Source organism: Pleurodeles waltl, chromosome 2_2 (genome assembly GCF_031143425.1).
Source record: "Pleurodeles waltl isolate 20211129_DDA chromosome 2_2, aPleWal1.hap1.20221129, whole genome shotgun sequence".
In the NCBI taxonomy this organism is placed as follows: domain Eukaryota; kingdom Metazoa; phylum Chordata; class Amphibia; order Caudata; family Salamandridae; genus Pleurodeles; species Pleurodeles waltl.
In genome coordinates this window covers 185,546,896-185,567,717 of record NC_090439.1, presented here as the reverse complement: position 1 = coordinate 185,567,717, position 20,822 = coordinate 185,546,896, and the positions used below count along the sequence as shown (strand labels likewise).

Here is a 20,822-nt window from a genome sequence, read left to right as displayed (position 1 = left end):
AATGAGAGCCCACGCGACAGGTTAACCTTTTGCTTCCTACAGGTCTCCTTCCCAGCTGTTCCCATCCTAATCCCCTTTTCCCCCGTTTCGACTCTCTCAGGCTCTGTGATTTTATCTATCGGAGTCTTGGAGCTGTCTAGCGGTAGACATGTTGGGAACGTGCGCAGACCCCGAGGATCTGGTCTCCCTGACAACAACCTCCCCCCCAAGGAGGGACAATAAGGCTAACCTTGCCCAAATGAGTCTTCATTGTCTAAGTGGAAATATCTGGAGAGTCCATCTGCATTTGAGTGGGTACTCCCAGGTCTATGTTCCACTGTATAGTCCATTCCCTGTAGGGAGATGGACCACCTCAACAATTTAGGGTTTGAACCTTTCATTTGTTTTAGCCATGGTCTGTCTAAACAATAAATTGAGTACCAAACAGGTATGGTCTCAACTTTTTCAGTGCCCAGACCACAGCAAATGCCTCCCTCTCTATGGCAGACCAACGCTTTTCTCTAGGGGTCAACCTTCTGCTGAGAAAAGCAACTGGTTGATCCTGGCCCTCAGAATTCAGTTGTGATCAGACTGCCCCTACCCCTACCCCTAATTCAGATGCATCAGTTTGAACAATGAATTTCTTGGAGTAACAAGGGCTTTTTAGGACAGGTGCAGAGCACATGGCCTGTTTGAGCTCCTCAAAAGCTTTCTTACAGCTGGCTGTCCACAATACCTTCTTAGGCATTTTCTTGCTAGTGAGATCATTAAGAGGGGCTGCTATGGAGCCATAATTCTTTATAAATCTCCTATAGTACCCTGTGAGGCCAAAAAAGGCTCTCCTGGGTTTGAGTTGTAGGGGGAACCCAATCCATGATAGTTTAGAGTTTCCCCTGTAGTGGTGCAATCTGTTCTCCACCAACCAGGTGGCCCAGATAAACCACATTCCCCTGCCCTATCTGGCACTTTGAGGCTTTGATAGTGAGGCCTGCCTTTTGCAGGGCCTCCAAAACTTTCCAAAGGTGGACCAGGTGATCATCCCATGTTGAGCTAAAAACAGCAATATCATTAAGATATGCTGCACTGAAAGCCTCCAACCCTTGCAGGACTGTGTTCACCAACCTCTGAAAAGTGGCAGGTGCATTTTTCAAACCAAAGGGCATCACTGTAAACTGGTAGTGCCCTCCTATAGTTGAAAATGCAGTCTTTGGTTTAGCATCTTCTGCCAATCTGATCTGCCAATACCCTGCAGTCAGATCAAAAGTGCTAAGATACTTGGCAGAAGCCACTGTATCAATGAGCTCATCTGCCCTGGGTATAGGGTGAGCATTAGTTTTTGTTACCTGATTGAGACCTCTGTAGTCTACACAAAACCTCATCTCCCTCTTTCCATCTTTGATGTGAGGTTTTAGTACAAGCACCACTGGGCTAGGCCATGGGCTTTCAGAAGGTTCAGTCACTCCCAGATCCAATATTTTCTGCACCTCTTGTTTAATGCAGTCTCAGACATGGTCAGGCTGCCTATAAATTTTAACTTTTGACAGGCAGGCTGTCTCCAGTGTCAATTGTGTGTTCACACCAGGATGTTGTACCTGGCACATTTGAAAAGAGGTCAGAAAATTGTCCTAGGAGATTGATGCAGTTTGTCTTTCTGTTCTGCAGTCAGACAATCTGCTAACACTACTCCCTCCACGAAGGCATCTGCTTCAGTGGTGGAAAAGAGATCAGGGAGAGGGTCATTCTCTTCTTCCTGTCCCTCATCTGTTGCCATGAGCAGGGTGAGATCAGCCCTGTCATAGAAGGGTTTAAGGCGGTTGACATGAATCACCCTAAGGGGACTCCTGGCAGTGCCCAGGTCTAATAAATAGGTAACCTCTCCCTTTTTCTCAACAATTAGATGGGGTCCACTCCATTTGTCTTGGAGTGCTCTTAGGGCCACAGGCTCCAATACCCACACCTTCTGTCCTGGTTGGTACTGAATCAGAACAGCCTTCTGGTCATGCCATTGCTTTTGCAGCTCCTGGCTGGCCTGAAGGTTTTTACTGGCCTTTTTCATGTACTCAGCCTTTCTGGATCTTAGGCCAAGTACACAATCCACTATGTCCTGTTTAGGAGCTTTTAAAGTTTGTTCCCAACCCTCCTTCACAAGAGTGAGTGGACCTCTTACAGGGTGCCCAAAGAGGAGTTCAAAGGGGCTGAAGCCCACTCCTTTTTTGGGTACCTCCCTGTAAGCAAAAAGGAGGCAAGGTAACAGGACATCCCATCTCCTCCTGAGTTTTTCAGGGAGTCCCATTATCATACCTTTGAGAGTTTTATTAAACCTCTCTACCAGTCCATTAGTCTGTGGATGGTAAGGGGTGGTGAACTTGTAGGTAACACCACACTCCTTCCACATTGCTTTCAAGAATGCACACATGAAGTTGCTACCTCTGTCTGATACTACCTCTTTAGGAAAACCCACCCTGGAAAAGATTCCCAGGAGGGCCTTTGCCAATACAGGAGCTGTAGTGGTCCTTAAAGGTATGGCTTCAGGATATCTTGTGGCATGGTCCACAACCACCAAGATAAATCTATTGCCTGAAGCAGTAGGAGGGTCAAGGGGGCCAACTATATCAACCCCTACCCTTTCAAAGGGCACCCCAACCACTGGAAGTGGAATTAGAGGGGCCTTTGGAGTGCCACAAGTCTTGCCACTGGCTTGGCAGGTCACACAAGACTTACAAAAATCTTTGGTGTCCTCTGACATCCTAGGCCAGTGAAACAAGGGGACAAGTCCTTCCCAAGTTTTAATCTGGCCCAAATGCCCAGCCAAAGGAATGTCATGTGCTAGAGTGAGAAGAAACTCTCTGTACTGCAGGGGAATTACCAATCTCCTGGCTGCTCCAGGTTTTGGGTCCCTTGCCTCTATGTACAAGAGGTTATCTCCCCAGTATACTCTATGGCTGTCACTGACACCCCCATTTTGCTGTTTGACAGCTTGCTGTCTGAGACCCTCTAATGTGGGACAGGTTAGATGTGCCACACTCAGCTCTTCCCTGGCAGGCCCCCCTCCACCTAAAAGCTCAGCAGTGTCTGCTGCCAGCTCCTCTTGTGAAGGTTATGCACAGGGAGGAAATTCCTCTTCCGCAAAAGGGGAATCATCTGTAGAGGGGAGGGATAGTGGGTAGGGATTTACCCCTGCTACCCCCAGCTTTAGGGAGCACTTGGTCCATTGTTCCAGGATCCAAGTTACCCTGTCCTTTTAGCTTTTTGTCCTGAGCCCTGGTTAAAGCAAAAATATGCCCAGGAATGCCCAGCATTGCTGCATGAGCCTCCAACTCCACTTATGCCCAAGCTGATGTTTCTAAATCATTCCCTAGTAGACAGTCTACAGGTAAATCTGAGGCAACCACAACTTTCTTTGGACGTGTAACCCCCCCCCCCAGTTGAGATTCACAACATCTATGGGGTGGCTAAGAGTGTTGTCATGAGCGTCTGTCACTTGTACTCTTTAGGAAAACCCACTCTAGAAAAGATTCCCAGGAGGGCCTTTGCCACTGCAGGAGCTGTAGTGGTCCTTAAGGGTATGACTTCAGGATATCCTGTGGCATGGTCCACTACCACCAAGATAGATTGTAGGAGGCTGGCCTGGCTTGTAGTGGGTACCAGAGGTACTTACACCTTGTGCCAGGTCGAGTTATCCCTTATTAGTGTAAAAGAGGTGTTTCTAGCAGCTTAGGCTGATAGAAGGTAGCTATAGCAGAGCAGCTTAGGCTGAACTAGGAGACATGCAAAGCTCCTACTATACCACTGGTGTCATATGCACAATATCATAAGAAAACACAATACACAGATATACTAAAAATAAAGGTACTTTATTTTTATGACATTATGCCAAAAGTATCTCAGTGAGTACCCTCAGTATGAGGATGCCAAATATACACAAGATATATGTACACAATACCAAAATTATGCAGTAATAGCAAAAGGAAGTAATGCAAGCAGTGTAAAGTTACAATAGATTGCAATAGGGGCACATAGGTATAGGGGCAACACAAACCATATACTCCAAAAGTGGAATACGAAGCACGAATGGACCCCAAACCTATGTGAGCTTGTAGAGGGTTGCTGGGGCTTTAAGAAAACAGTGAGGGTTAGAAAAATAGCTCACCCCAAGACCCTGTAAGGTAGGTGTAAAGTGCACCCACAACCCCCAGAGAGTACAGAAGTCGTGATAGGGGGATTCTGCGAGGAAAACCAACACCAGCAATGCAACAACAGTGGATTTCTGGACCTGAGTACCTATAAGACAAGGGGACCAAGTCCAAGAGTCGTGACAGTGTCGAGAGTGGGCAGGAGCCCAGGAAATGCCAGCTGAGGATGCAAGGAAGCTGCCACTGGATGGAAGAAGCTTGGTGATTTGCAAGAACGAAGAGGACGAGGAACTTCCCCTTTTGAGGATGGATGTCCCACGTGGTGAAGAATCATGCAGAGGTGTTCCCACGCAGAAAGACCGCAAACAAGCCTTGCTAGCTGCAAAGGTCGCAGTTAGGGTTTTTGGATGCTGCTGTGGCCCAGGAGGGACCAGGATGTCGCCACTTGGATGAGGAGACAGAGGGGGTGCCCAGCAAGTCAGGGAGCCTCACAGAAGAAGGCAGCACCCGCAGAAGTACTGGAACAGGCACTTGGAAGAGGAGTGAACCGGAGTCCACCCGAAGACACAAAAGGGAGTCCCACGACGCCGGAGGACAACTCAGAAGGTTGTGCACTGCAGGTTAGAGTGTCGGGGACCCAGGCTTGTCTGTGCATGAAGGAAATCCTGGAAGAGTGCACAGGAGCCGGAGCAGCTGCAAATCACGCCTCCCCACGCTAGACTGCATTGCTGGGTACCGCAAGGACTTACCTCCACCAAACTTGGATTGAAGAGTCATTGGACTGTGGGAGTCATTGGACAGAGTTGCTGAGTTCCAGGGACCACGCTTGTCGTGCTGAGAGGGGACCCAGAGGACCGGTGATGCAGTCTTTTGTTGCCTGTGGTTGCAGGGGGATGATTCCGTCGACCCACAGAAGATTTCTTCAGAGCTCCTGGTGCAGAAAGGAGGCAGGCTACCCCTAGAGCATGCACCACCAGGAAACAGGCGAGAAAGCCGGCAGGATGAAGCGATACAAGGTTGCAGTAGTCGTCTTTACTACTTTGTTGCGGTTTTGCAGGATTCCTGAGCAGTCAGCGGTCGATCCTTTGGCAGAAGGTGAAGAGGGAGATGCAGAGGAACTCTGGTGAGCTCTTGCATTCGGTATCTGAAGAATTCCCCAAAGCAGAGACCCTAAATAGCCAGAAAAGGAGGTTTGGCTACCTAGGAAGGAGGATAGGCTAGTAAGAAAGGTAAGAGCCTATCAGAAGGAGTCTCTGACGTCACCTGCTGGCACTGGCCACTCAGAGCAGTCCAGTGTGCCAGCAACACCTCTGTTTCCAAGATGGCAGAGGTCTGGAGCACACTGGAGGAGCTCTGGGCACCTCCCCTGAGAGGTGCAGGTCAGGGGAGTGGTCACTCCCCTTTCCTTTGTCCAGTTTCGCGCCAGAGCAGGGCTGGGGGATCCCTAAACCGGTGTAGACTGGCTTATGCAGAGATGGGCAGCATCTGTGCCCATCAAAGCATTTCCAGAGGCTACTCCTCCCCAGCCATCACACCTATTTCCAAAGGGAGAGGGTGTCACACCCTGTCTCAGAGGAAATCCTTTGTTCTGCCTTCCTGGGCCAGGGCTGCCTGGACCCCAGGAGGGCAGAAACCTGTCTGAGGGGTTGGCAGCAGCAGCAGCTGCAGTGGAGACCCCGGAAAGGCAGTTTGGCAGTACTCGGGTTCTGTGCTAGAGAGCCGGGGGATCATGGAATTGTCTACCCAATGCCAGAAGGGCATTGGGGTGACAATTCCATGATCTTAGACATGTTGAATGGCCATGTTTGGAGTTACCATTGTGACGCTATGCATAGGTAGTGACCTATGTATAGTGCACGCGTGTAATGGTGTCCCAGCACTCACAAAGTCTGGGGAATTTGCCCTGAACAATGTGGGGGCACCTTGGCTAGTGCCAGGGTGCCCACACACTAAGTAACTTTGCACCCAACCTTCACCAGGTGAAGGTTAGACATATAGGTGACTTATAAGTTACTTAAGTGCAGTGGTAAATGGCTGTGAAATAACGTGGACGTTATTTCACTCAGGCTGCACTGGCAGGCCTGTGTAAGAATTGTCAGATCTCCCAATGGGTGGCAAAAGAAATGCTGCAGCCCATAGGATCTCCTGGAACCCCAATACCCTGGGTACCTCAGTACCATATACTAGGGAATTATAAGGGTGTTCCAGTATGCCAATGTGAATTGGTGAAATTGGTCACTAGCCTGTTAGTAACAATTTGGAAAGAGAGAGAGCATAACCAGGTTCTGGTTAGCAGAGCCTCAGTGAGACAGTTAGTCATCACACAGGGAACACATACAGGGCACACGTATGAGCACTGGGGTCCTGCCTGGCAGGGTCCCAGTGACACATAGACTAAAACAACATATATACAGTGAAATATGGGGGTAACATGCCAGGCAAGGTGGTACTTTCCTACATAAATCTATTGCCTGAAGCAGTTGGAGGGTCAAGGGGGCCAACTAGGTCAACCCCTACCCTTTCAAAGGGCACCCCAATCACTGGAAGTGGAATTAGAGGGGCCTTTGGAGTGCCACCAGTCTTGCCACTGGCTTGGCAGGTCACACAAGATTTACAAAAGTATTTTGTGTCCTCTGACATATGAGGCCAGTGAAACAAGGGGACACGTCTTTCCCAAGTTTTTGTCTGGCCCAAATGCCCAACCAAAGGAATGTCATGTGCTAGGGTGAGAAGAAACTCTCTGTACTGCAAGGGAATGCCCAATCTCCTGGCAGCCCCAACTTTTGGGTCCCTTGACTCTGTGTACAAGAGGTTGTCTTCCCAGCGTACCCTATGACTGTCACTGACATCCCCATTCTGCTGTTTGACAGCTTGCTGTCTTAAACCCTCTAATGTGGGAGAGGTTTGCTGTGCCACACTCAGTTCTTCCCTGGCAGGCCCCCCTGCACCCAAAAGCTCAGCAGTGTCTGCTGCCAGCACCTCTGGTGTAGGTTCTGCACAGGGAGAGGATTCCTCTTCCTCAAAAGGGGAATCATCTGTAGAGGGAGGGATAGTGGGTATGGATTTACCCTTTTTACCCCTAGCTTTAGGGAGCACTTGGTCCATTGTTACAGGATCCAAGTTTCCCTGTCCTTTTTGCTTCTTGGCCTGAGCCCTTGTCACAGCAGAAATATGCCCAGGAATGCCCATCATTGCTGCATGAGCCTCCAACTCCACTTCTGCCCAAGCTGATGTTTCCAAATCATTGCCCAGTAAGCAATCTACAGGTAATTCAGTGGCTTCCACAACTTTCTTTGGACCAGTAACCCCCCAAACCACCCCCCAGGTGAGATTCACAACAGCCATAGTGGGTGGGTAAGAGTGTTGTTATGAGCATCAGTCACTTGGTACTGCTGACCAAGTAGGTGTTGATCAGGGTGGACCAGTTTTTCTATCACCATAGTTACACTGGGTCCTGTGTCCCTGTAGGCCTGAACCTCAACACCATTTATTAGGGGAAGTTGCTTGTACTTATCCATATTAAGGGGACAAGCAACCAAGGTGGCCAAATCAATGGCACCTTCAGAGACTAAAACAGCCTCTGTGGTCTGCCTAACAAGACCAACCCCAACTAGATTGCCAATAGTTAGCCCAGCTACACCCTTGGATTGGTTATTAGTAGGTTTCCCACCACCACTGCTATTACTAGGAGCAATATAATTTGCAGCAGGGGTTGTGGTGGTGGGAGTTTTGGTGTTTTTCTTAGGACAACTGGAATCAGTTGCCCAATGGCCTTTGACTTTACACAAATAACACCAAGGCTTTTTAGGTTGATTATTGGAAGAGGATTTGGACCCACCACTCCCAGAGGATTTTTGTGGGCCTGATGAAGACTCAGAATGTTTACTTTTGTCCCCACCCTTGTCAGAAGACTTACCATTCTTCTTCTTGCCATCCTTGTCACCCCCTGTATGAACTTTTCTGTTCACCCTTGTTCTGACCCACTTGTCTGCCTTCTTTCCCAATTCTTGGGGAGAGGTCAGATCCGAGTCCACTAGGTATTGGTGCAACAAGTCAGACACACAGTTGTTCAGAATATGCTCTCTCAGAATAAGATTATACAGGCTTTCATAGTCAGATACCTTACTGCCATGTAACCACCCTTCCAAGGCCTTCACTGAACAGTCCACAAAATCTGTCCAGTCTTGAGAGGACTCTTTTCTGATGTCTCTGAAATTAATCCTGTCTTGTTCAGTGGTTAAGCCAAATCCATCCAAGAGTGCATCCTTCAATACTGTGTAGTTGTCAGCTTCACTTTCTCTAGCAGTAAGGAGCCTATCACCACCCTTTCCAGTGAAAGATAGCCACAAAATAGCAGCCCACTGCCTTTGAGGGACCAACTGTACCATACAGGGCCTCTCAAGTGCAGCAAACCACTTGTTAATGTCATCCCCCTCCTTGTAAGCGGGGACTATATTGTGCAGATTCCTGGCATCTTGCTCTCTAAAAGGATTTCTATCAGGAATACTGCTGCTGTCACTGTGGGGTACTAATCCCAACCTCTGTCTTTCCTTCTCAATGTCTAGGGATTCCCTATCTAAGGCCAGCTGTTGAAGTTTAAGCTTCAATCTGGTCTCTTCAACCCTCAACTTTTTGAGTTCCCTTTCTAACAAGTTATCTTCAGGGTGGGTGGGTTGGGAATGCTTTGACACAGATGACAAATTGGAAACTTCAGAGGGGGACCTGTCCCTATCTGTGTGGACCCTGGTAACCTGGCCTCTAGGAATAAATATTGCCCTACTGTGATGGGAACCTCTATCACTACCAGCATTACTAGGTGCCCTGCTAGGGGGCAGACCCTCATCAGAACCCTCCCCACCCTTCTCAGGGAACTCTCCTGAGTCAGACTGGGAAGTTTCTACAGTTTCTAACCTCTCATTTGATGGGCCAGACTGTTTCTGGTCATCCACAACAAGCATGTTAAACAGAAACTCTTTTCTAGGGTTCTTTCCTATAACTAAACCTCTATCTAGGCAGAGATTCCTTAAGCTCTTGTAGTTCAAAATGTCATAAGTCGCATTGACAGTTTTGAGAGTGGAATCTACCACAGACATGATAATAAAAGGTTTAGAGATAGTGAGAAGAGAGAAAAGGTTTTAGAACTTTTGAAAGCACAGAATTGTTTTTTTTTCTAACTTTTTGAAAACATTTAGAAGTCTTAAGAAACTTTTCAGAACTTTGTAAAATGTTTTAGGATAGAAAAGCAAACTTTTGGGGTTAAGTGTACATACACTGAACTGTTTGGTATATGATTCTCTTATGAAAAGTACAAAATGACAGTGGTGAAGCAGTTACAAGTATAAATCCCACAGCTGCACCACCATTGTAGGAGGCTGGCCTGGCTTGTAGTGGGTATCAAGGGTACTTAAACTCTGTGCGAGGTCTAGTTATCCCTTATTAGTAGAATAGAGGTGTTTCTAGCAGCTTAGGCTGATAGAAGGTAGCTATGGCAAAGCAGCTTAGGCTGAACTAGTAGACATGCAAAGCTCCTACTATACCACTTATATCAAATGCACAATATCATAAGAAAACACAATACACAGAGTTACTAAAAATAAAGGTACTTTATTTTTCTGACAATATGCCACAAGTATCTCAGTGAGTGTAGGAAAGTACCATCTTGCCTGGCATGTTACCCCCATATTTCACTGTATATATGTTGTTTTAGTCTATGTGTCTCTGGGACCCTGCCAGGCAGGGCCCCAGTGCTCATAAGTATGTGCCCTGTATGTGCTCCCTGTGTGATGCCTAACTGTCTCACTGAGGCTTTGCTAACCAGAACCTCAGTGGTTCTGCTCTATCTGCCTTCCAAATTTGTCAATAACAGGCTAGGGACTAAATTTACCAATTCACATTGGCATACTGGTACACCCATATAATTCCCTAGTATATGGTACTGAGGCACCCAGGATATTGGGGTTCCAGGAGATCCCTATGGGCTGCAGCATTTTTTTTGCCACCCATAGGGAGCTCTGACAATACTTACACAGGCCTGCCAGTGGAGCATGCGTGAAATAACGTCCAAGTTATTTCACAGCCATTTACCACTGCACTTAAGTAACTTATAAGTCACCTATATGTCTAACCTTCACCTGGTGAAGGTTGGGTGCAAAGTTACTTAGTGTGTGGGCACCCTGGCACTAGCCAAGGTGCGCCCACATCGTTCAGGGCATATTCCCCGGACTTTGTGAGTGTGGGGACACCATTACGATTGTGCACTATACATAGGTCACCACCTATGTATAGCGTCACAGTGGTAACTCTGAACATGGCCATGTAACATGTCTAAGATCATGGAATTGTCACCCCAATGCCATTTTGGCATTGGGAGGACAATTCCATGATCCCCCGGGGCTCTAGCACAGTACCCGGGTACTGCCAAACTACCTTTCCAGTGTCTCCACTGCAGCTGCTGCCAACCCCTGAGACAGGTTTTTGCCCTCCTGGGGTCCAGGCAGCCCTGGCCCAGGAAGGCAGAACAAAGGATTTCATCTGAGAGAGGGTGTTACACCCTCTCCCTTTGGAAATAGGTGTGAAGGCTGCGGAGGAGTAGCCTCCCCCAGCCTCTGGAAATGCTTTGATGGGCACAGATGGTGCCCATCTCTTCATAAGCCAGTCTACACCGGTTTAGGGATCCCCCAGCCCTGCTCTGGCATGAAACTGGACAAAGGAAAGGGGAGTGACCACTCCCCTGACCTGCACCAGGGGAGGTGCCCAGAGCTCCTCCAGTGTGTCCCAGACCTCTGACATCTTGGATTTAGAGGTGCTGGGGGAACACTGGACTGCTCTGAGTGGCCAGTGCCAGCAGGTGACGTCAGAGGCTCCTTCTGATAGGCTCTTACCTCTCTTGGTAGCCAATACTCCTAACCTGGTAGCCAAACCTCTTTTTCTGGCTATTTAGTGTCTTTGCTTTGGGGAATTAGTCAGATAACGAATCCAAGAGCTCACCAGAGTTCCTCTGCATCTCCCTCTTCACCTTCTGCCAAAGGATCGGCCACTGACTGCTCAGGATGTCTGCAAAACCGCAACAAAGTAGCAAGGTGACTACTAACAACCTTGTATCGTCTCATCCTGCCGGCTTTCTCAACTGTTTCCAGGTGGTGCATGCTCTTGGGGTAGCCTGCCTCCTCCCTGCACCAGGAGCTCTGAAGAAATCTCCTGTGGGTCGACTGAATCTTTCCCCTGCTAACGCAGGCACCAAAAGACTGCATCACTGGTCCTCTGGGTCCCCTCTCAGCCTAACAAGCGTGGTCCCTGGAACTCAGCAACTCTGTCCAAGTGACTCTCACAGTCCAGTGACTCTTCAGTCCAAGTTTGGTGGAGGTAAGTCATTGCCTTCCCACGCTAGACTGCATTGCTGGATACTGCGTGATTTGCAGCTCCTCCGCTCCTGTGCACTCTTCCAGGATTTCCTTCGTGCACAGCCACGCCTGGGTCCCCGACACTCTATCCTGCAGTGCACAACCTTCTGAGTTGTCCTCCGGCGTCGTGGGACTCCCTTTTGTGACTTCACATGGACCCTGGTTCACTTTCCTTTCAAGTGCCTGTTCAGGCACTTCTGCGGGTGCTGCCTGCTTCTGTGTGGGCTCACTGAGTTGCTGGGCACCCCCTCGGTCTCCTCTTCCAAGTGGCGACATCCTGGTCCCTCCTGGGCCACAGCAGCACCCAAAAACCTCTACCGCAACTCTTGCCGCTAGCAAGGCTTGTTTGCTGTCTTTCTGCGTGGGAACACATCTGCACGCTTCATCGCAACTTGCAGAACTCCAAGCTTCTTCTATCCAGTGGCAGCTTCCTCGCACCCTCAGCTGGCATTTCCTGGGCTCCTGCCCACTCTCGACACTGTCGCGACTATTGGACTTGGTCCCCTTGTCTTACAGGTACTCAGGTCCGGAAATCCACTGTTGTTGCATTGCTGGTGTTTGTTCTTCCTGCAGAATCCCCCTATCACAACCTCTGTGCTCTCTGGGGGTAGTAGGTGCACTTTACACCTACCTTTCAGGGTCTTGGGGTGGGCTATTTTTCTAACCCTCACTGTTTTCTTACAGTCCCAGTAACACTCTACAAGCTCACATAGGTTTGGGGTCCATTCGTGGTTCGCATTCCACTTTTGGAGTATATGGTTTGTGTTGCCCCTATACCTATGTGCTCCTATTGCAATCTATTGCAATTCTACACTGTTTGCATTACTTTTCTTGCTATTGCTTACCTAATTTTGGTTTGTGTACATATATCTTGTGTATATATCTTATCCTCATACTGAGGGTACTATGTTGTCAGTGTGTTTGATATGTGTCACTGGGATCCTGCTAGCCAGGACCCCAGTGCTCATAAGTTTGTGGCCTATTATATGTGTTCCCTGTGTGGTGCCTAACTGTATCACTGAGGCTCTGCTAACCAGAACCTCAGTGTTTATGCTCTCTCTGCAGGCTAGTGACTAAATTTACCAATTCTCATTGGCACACTGGTACACCCATATAATTCCCTTGTATATGGTACTTAGGTACCCAGGGTATTGGGGTTCCAGGAGATCCCTATGGGCTGCAGCATTTCTTTTGCCAACCATAGGGAGCTCAGACAATTCTTACTCAGGACTGCCACTGCAGCCTGAGTGAAATAACATCCACGTTATTTCACAGCTGTTTTTCACTGCACATAAGTAACTTGGTGAAGGTTAGGTGCCAAGTTACTTAGTGTGTGGGCATCCTGGCACTAGCCAAGGTGCCCCCACATCGTTCAGGGCAAATTCCACGAACTTTGTGAGTGCAGGGACAGCATTACACGTGTGCACTAAACATATAGGTCAATACCTATGTTTAGCATCACAATGGTAACTCCGAACATGGCCATGTGACATGTCTAGGATCATTAAATTGTCACCCAGTACCATTCTGGTATTGGGGTGACAATTCCATGCATCACCGGGTCTCCAGCACAGAGCCCGGGTACTGCCAAACTAACTTTCCGGGGTCTCCACTGCAGCTACTGCTGCTGCCAACCCCTCAGACGGGTTTCTGCCCCCTGGGGCCTGGGCAGCCTGGTCCTGGGAAGGCAGAACAAAGAATTTCCTCTGAAACAGGGTGTTACACCCTCTCCCTTTGGAAATAGGTGTGAAGCGCTGGGGAGGAGTAGCCCCCCCCAGCCTCTGCAAATGCTTTGATGGGCACAGATGGTGCCCTCTCTGCATAAGCCAGTTTACACCGGTTCAGGGATCCCCAGCCCTGCTCTGGCGCGAAACTGGACAAAGGAAAGGGGAGTGACCACTCCCCCGACTAGCACCTGCCAGGGGAGGTGCCCAGAGTTCCTCCAGTGTGTCCCAGACCTCTGCCATCTTGGATTCAGAGGTGTGAGGACACAATGGACAACTCTGAGTGGCCAGTGCCAGCAGGTGACATCAGAGACCCCTCCTGATAGGTGCTTACCTTTCTCAGTAGCCAATCCTCCTCTGTGGGCTATTTAGGGTCTCTCCTGAGGGTATCTCACCAGATAACGAATGCAAGAGCTCACCAGCGTTCCTCTGCACTTCCCTCTTCGACTTCTGCCAAGGATTGACCGCTGACTGCTCCAGGACGCCTGCAAAACTGCAACAAATTAGCAAGACGACTACCAGCAACATTGTAGCGCCTCATCCTGCTGGCTTTCTCGACTGTTTCACGGTGGTGCATGCTCTGGGGGCTGTCTGCCTTCACCCTGCACTGGAAGCCAAGAAGAAATCTCCAGTGGGTCGACGGAGTCTTCCCCCTGCTAATGCAGGCACCAAACTTCTACATCACCGGTCCTCTTGGTCCCCTCTCATCCTGACGAGCGTGGTCCGTGGAACACCGGAGCTGGGTCCAAGTGTCTCCACAGTCCAGTGGCCCTTCTGTCCAAATCTGGTGGAGGTAAGTCCTTGCCTCCCCATGCCAGACAGTAATCCTGTGTACTGCGTGATCTGCAGCTGCTCGGGCTTCTGTGCACTTTTCCAAGACTTCCTTTGTGCACAGCCTAGCCCAGGTCCCCTGCACTCCGTCCTGCATTGCCCAACTCGCTGAGTTGGACTTCGACGTCGTGGGACCCTCCTCTGTGACTCTGAGTCGACCACTGTCCTCAGATCTTCTAAGTGCCTGTTCTGGTACTTATGCAGGTGCTGCCTGCTTCTGCGGGGGCTCTCTGAGTTGCTGAGCACCACCTCTGTCTCCTCCTCCAAGGGGCGATATCCTGGTCCTTTATGGTCCCCAGCAGCACCCAAAAACCTGAACCGCAAGTCTTGCAGCTAGCAAGGCTTGTTTGCTGCCTTTCTGCGTGAAAACAACTCTGAATCCTCCAGCATGCCGTGGGACATATTCTGACCAAAGGAGATGTTCCTGGCACCTTCTGTTGTTGCAGAATCTTCTGCTTCTTCCACCCAGAGGCAGCCTTTTTACACCTTCATCTGGGGTTTAGTGGGCTCCTGCTCCCCCGGACACTTGCGTGACTCTTGGACTTGGTCCCCTTCCTTTACAGGTCCTCAGGTCCAGGAATCCATCTTCAGTGTTTTGCTGGCAGTTGTTGTTCTTGCAGAATCCCCTATCTCGACTTTACTGTCTTTCTGGGGTGGAAGGGTAACTTTACTCCTACTTTTCAGGGTCTTGAGGTGGGGTATTTTTGACACCCTTACTGTTTTCTCACAGTCTCAGCGACCCTCTACAACCTACACTAGGCCTGGGGTCCATTTGTGGTTCGCAATCAACTTTTGGAATATATGGTTTGTGTTGCCCCTAGGCTTATTCCTACCTATTGCATTCTATTGTGATTCTACATTGTTTGCACTACTTTTCTTACTGTTACTTACCTGATTTTTGGTTTGTGTACATATAATTTGTGTATATTACTTACCTCCTAAGTGAGGGTATCCTCTGAGATACTTTTGGAATATTGCCACTAAAATAAAGTACCTTTATTTTTAGTAACTATGAGTATTGTGTTTTCTTGTGATATAGTGCTATATGATATAAGTGGTATAGTAGGAGCTTTGCATGTCTCCTAATTCAGCCTAAGCTGCTCTGCTATAGCTACCTCTAACAGCCTAAGCTGCTAGAACAACTCTATTCTATTAATAAGGGATAATTGGACTTGGCACAAGGTGTAAGTACCACAAGGTACCCACTATAAGCCAGGCCAGCCTCCTACACTCACTTCATATGCCTCGAAGAATTAAGCATACCATATAACGAGGATAGGACTCATTGGCACCCCTACTCCTTTGGCAAGCAGTATGGAGTACACCTGCAGCCTCCCTGAATAGGCTGATAATTCAGGATTGCCTGGCCTTAGATGGGGCGAATAAAATCCCCTTGCCAAAATAAAAAAGGAATACGATTGGGAATATTGGAATGAGTAAATGTTTTCAGGTCCCAATGGCAATTACTGATGTGAGTAAGCAGAATTTAAAAATTAAGGTCCTGATTTAGAAGTTGGTAACTCTGTCACAATTGTGACGGATATCCAATCCGTCATATTATAAAACCATTCTATCCTATGGGGACAGTAATACGGTGGATGGGATATCCATCACATTTGTGACAAAGTATTCCCTCTGCCAACATCTAAATCAGGCGCTAAGTTTCTTGATCTGGTCAGGAGGGAGAGGGAAACTGCTGATTTGGAAAAAGTAAGCATATCTGCCCATACCCTCTTACTTACTCAACCTGGTGTTCAACCTTACATTATAATGGTCACAGATCTGTATCACAGGTTTTTATTAACAAGATTTTGTTTGAACAATGTGCATAGGTTGTTAACTTTTACTGAACCAGAGGGGCTGGGTTGGTCCCTCCTGCCTTGACCCTGTGACAGTTTCTCTGAATAAAGCACTTTACACTTATGTTTTTTGTTGCTTTTATATGACACCAAGGAGAGAGTTGATCATTCCAGTAGTTAACATTTACATTTTGTGCAATGCAGAGCTGCACATGTCTTTCTCCAGCACATTCATACAAGTGTTATATGCAATTTTGTAGCCAGCTTTTTGGTGAAAGTTTGGAAAATCAGGAATGGCTTTAGCTAGATAAATTTCTCTCATTTTAACTTACTAAATTCATTGTTAACGTTATGCTGAGTTACAGGCAGACTGAGAATTCATACCTGATTTTTTTCAATATTTACTCATATTTTATTATATTATAATGTGTTTATTATGCATATCTTTTACAGCTTCTATTATAATTATACGGGTTTTATTCTTAGTGATTATGTATGAACTTTTATGCTTTTATGAAATTGAGTAAAGAATTAGAACAAATATATAAATAATACAACCAAACTAGCGTCGAATCTATTTAAACATAAATCAATAATACAAACAAATTGGTGTCAAGTCTATTTATACATTAATTTTGCGTTATAATTGTGTAGTGGGTAGACGACCTTACAATACTGTGGCTGTAGAGTACGCCATCATTTTATTGTTCCAAACTGCATATTTTTATGAAGTAAATGCAGGTTAGGGAAATGGAAAGATGATGGATACAATGATCAAAGGATGGTAATACAGAGCTGATAGAGATAGCATGTTTTATTCTATTTCCATCTGCAATTATTGCGTTAATATCTTTGGTGTGCTTCTGGAATTAAACATCTTTTATACCTTCACTTTCAAGATAAACAATAAAATATGTATTTGTGCATTGTTAAACAAATGTCTGTTTTCTACTATTTGTTGTAGCAGAGGAAATGCCAGTGCTGTGTGTCTGGACATGCAAGCCTTGGAGCAGAGAAGAAAGAGCTTGCGGGATATGGAGGATGCAGTCACTCACCGCACCCTGCAGCAGTGCCTTTATAAACCTCGGCAGCAGGTGCATCATTTCATACAGCTGTGTCAAAATTACAAACCGTTTGTTAAGTGTTTTGGAGACGTATTGGAAAAATTGTGTTACCGGAGAAGTAGATTAGGAGGACAATGTATTTCAAAACCAATATTGTCAACTGTCACTTTCAGAACCCCCCCACATTTATGTGTAAAATGTAATAAGGAACTCAGCAAAGGAAGCACATATAGAAAAGTAGAGCTTTCGAATAGAAATGATGGAAAGCTTCCTAACATTCAAAAAGTTAGATACTTTGATAATCTCAATGGTAGGGGTTTATAAGTGTATCATAACGAGGCAAGATACCCTTCATAAATCAATGAAAGCATTAGAACAGTAGTGGTTCTTGCACTGCAGCAGGGTCCTGGAAAAAATGATTTAGGAGGTCCTTCTAGTGCTCTAATGTTCTCTTTTCTATTTGAGGGCAATTGCTCCATTTTTTTTTTTTTTTTCAAGTCAAGCTTTATTCGGTCAATTAACCATGAAAGCATCACATACATTAAAAGAAAAATTTCATCTCATTTTATAATCTGTACAATGATTTAATAATTTTATAAAAAAAAAAACACATAAATAAATACATACATGTGATATCAGAGTATTCATCTAAAATCCTGCCTGGGCACGCTTCGTGGGTCCTTGATTGAAATGGTGATCACGTATATGCCATGCTGCCACTAAAAACTTGCTGACTGCTAAAATTAATTAATTTGATCTATGGCTTTTTTAAAACCCTTATTGCTATACTGCAGTTTTCCAGCCCCATTTCCCTACAGGTTTTTCGAATCCATATTGACTGTGGAAAAAAAATATGTTGGGCAAAAAAACATAAAATATTCAACTGTTTCCGGGGCACCGCCAGAAGCCGGACATATATCTGAAGTAGTGATTGGCCCCCAGTTGCAAGTTAAAGACAACATTGGTAAGGACCCAAAACGGAATCTAGCACATAAACCTTTGCCCTGTAGATCTAGTATAATATCTTAATAGGATTCATACTGCGGAAACCACTTAAAATCAGTAAAAAGATTAGATAATCGACCATGAGTTTTACAACAAATATAATTGTTCCATACATTGGACCAGTAAGCTGATTTCAAAGCAGTTTTATGGGATTTCACTAATTTTTGGGGATTCTCCCAATAATCTCCAAACCCCAAGATACAAAACCAATTGGACACATATTTAATCCAAGGAATAATAGCTGCATTTGGTCTCTTTAGCAGGTCAAGCAATGATGCTTTGTATAAATCCAATTCAGGGTGGTCCAAATCCTTATCCAATATAATAGAGGTCATAGGGAAATTAAATCAGCTACTTGGTTTAGCCCCAAATCAAGAAACATTGGGATCAGTGGTGTACTTCGGGGGCACACTATCAAAGCCCTCGCAAAATTGTTTTCTCCCACAGTTATATTTGTACATACATAGCTTTATTGGTTACTTTCAACCCTAAAAGCAAAACAACCACCGGTAGAAAGATAAAAGATAAGTAAAAATTATGTTAAAAAGGAAATAAGAGGAATAAAAAAGAACATCCTTTACGGCCTTAAAACACATAAAAACCAAACACCTAATCTCCTACTGACTGTCATTTAAATCAATCATGGGGTATTGTTCCAGTCTAGGTGTGTGGTTAAAATTTGATGACTAAAACATTCCATTGTCAGTTTTTCATGTTGTCCTTATTTGGAAGTAAGTTCCGCATCAGCAACTTTCCCCAAGTGATAAGTACGTACATGCCAGGCAGCTGTAATGTACCTACTAACCGCACAGGGCAAGGGGGGGGAACTTTCCCTCATCAGAATTCTTAAGGCAACAATACAATGTCTTACCCCCACATTCCTACACACTGGCCGTAACCACTTTCGACGCGCAATCAAATAGGCAGGACATAAAAACATAAAATGTACAATGGATTCTGGATTAAGAGTACAGCTCGGACATAAATCAGATCTTGTAGTTGCACTCCACTTACTGCCATATGATTTGAGAGGCAGACAACCATATCTGAACTGGATATATAAACTCTTACTTAATGGGTCAAGAATTATATCCATAAAAGATTCAAAAGACGGATACCATTTAAAATCAAAAAATTGTGAGGTCAATCTGCCGTGAGTAAGGCACAGCAGATAGTTTTCCCTGACGTAAGTCCAGTATACCGTTTTCAAATGATTCTTCTGCTCCTTCCTTATACTTTCTGGATGGCTCCATAGCTCACTAAGACCCAATTTGTGAAACCATTTAGAGATGTGATTAAACCAGGGAATGGTGAGTACATTAGGTCTATCCAAGATGTCTTGGATAGACTCCTTGTATGTAGATAACTCAGGGGTGGACCAAACACGGACCCAAAAAAGCAGAGGTCGTAGGGCAACTACATCTGTGATGCGTGGAAGGTCAAGGTCCCAAAACAATGGCAGCAGTGGGGTACTGCGAGGGCAGGCCAAAGTAGACCTCACGAAATTGTTTTCCCCCACTGCAAGCCTGCCAGTGTTTGAGGACCCCCAAATTTCTGCCCCATAGACCGCAGCACTTTGTGCCTTTGCTCTATAAATTTTAATAATTGGAGTAATCACTCTCTCAGAAGTAGACTTATGAAAACGAAGAATGGCTCCAGATGACTGTACCAGGCGAGCCAAACTTTTGTCGATTTGGGCCCCCCAATGCAGATTGTTGCTGATTCTCACCCCCAAGTAATCTATAGATTTTACCAAACCTAGGGGCGTTCCATTGTAAAATATTGAATATCTCTTGGTGGGGCCACAACCCAAAGTCATGAGTTTAGTTTTGCTATGGTTAAGTTCCAGACCGTAGTCACCGCAAAACGAACTGAACTTGTCCATGAGTACCTGGAGGCCCATAGGGGTTCTGGAGATCAAGAGAGAATCATCGGCAAATAACAAAATTGGAATTTTATGGTGATTCAAAGATGGGGCGTCATTTTGACAATTGGACACGACTTGCACCACCTCATTGATGAACAGTGTAAATAGCGTTGGGGCAAGAACGCAACCCTGGCGCACTCCTCTCTTGATGTCTATTTTGTCTGTGAGTTCCCCCTGATTGCCCCATCTTACTCGTGCAAATGTTTTTTCATGTAATCTTTGGATTAAATGCACTAAGTTCCCTGGGATACCAATTTTGTACAATACTTCCCACAGTTTCTCTCTTGGGACAAGATCAAATGCAGATCTTAAGTCTACGAAAGCCACATAGAGTTTTTGCTTAGATAAGGTGACATACTTCCAGAACAGTAATGACACCCTGAAAACTTGGTCCATAGTATTAGTTTTGGGCCGAAACCCAGCCTGTAAAGGAGATAAAATTTGCTGGTCTTGAATCCAGTCAGTAAGCCTCACTAAGACTTGTTTGGCAAACGTCTTCTGAAGGATATCAATAAGGCTAATAGGTCGATAATTTACAGGCAACCCTGTATCACCCTTTTTATAGATCGGTATTATTTCAGCACCGTGCCAAGACTCTGGAATAGGGCTGCCAGCTGCTATGGCATTAGACAACAAATTGATATACCATGCCCATATCTTAGGTTCTGATTTGAACAAATCCCCTGGAATCTTATCCGGGCCAGGGGCTTTTGCTGGCCTCAGAGAATCAATAGCAGCTGTGGTTTCAGCTAAGGTAAAAACAATTCTCTCAGTTGAGATCTTATTAGCAGCCCAACACTCGACATGTGCAGGGTCCTCCAGAGCTTGCTGTACAGGCAAGGCATAGATTTCAGAAAAGTAGGACACCCATCTTTCGGGCTGTATATGCAACCCAATATCGTCCTTACCCCTTTTCGAACTGGAGGTCAACAACCGCCAAAAAGAGCTATCATCTTTACT

At 46.2% G+C, this 20,822-nt stretch overlaps 1 protein-coding gene across 2 annotated transcripts in view; it reads left to right on the top strand.

Moving 5' to 3' along the window:
• Window positions 1-20,822, top strand: part of SLC9A3 (solute carrier family 9 member A3) — a 1,524,418-nt gene that overhangs the window by 1,220,485 nt on the left and 283,111 nt on the right. The window contains exon 12 of one of the 2 annotated variants that reach the window (XM_069219612.1): window positions 16,834-16,960. In XM_069219612.1, coding sequence (XP_069075713.1) covers window positions 16,834-16,960 — 127 coding nt within the window. Of the gene's footprint in view, window positions 1-16,830; window positions 16,961-20,822 lie in introns of both variants that reach the window. The other variant, XM_069219611.1, reaches the window with a different exon arrangement.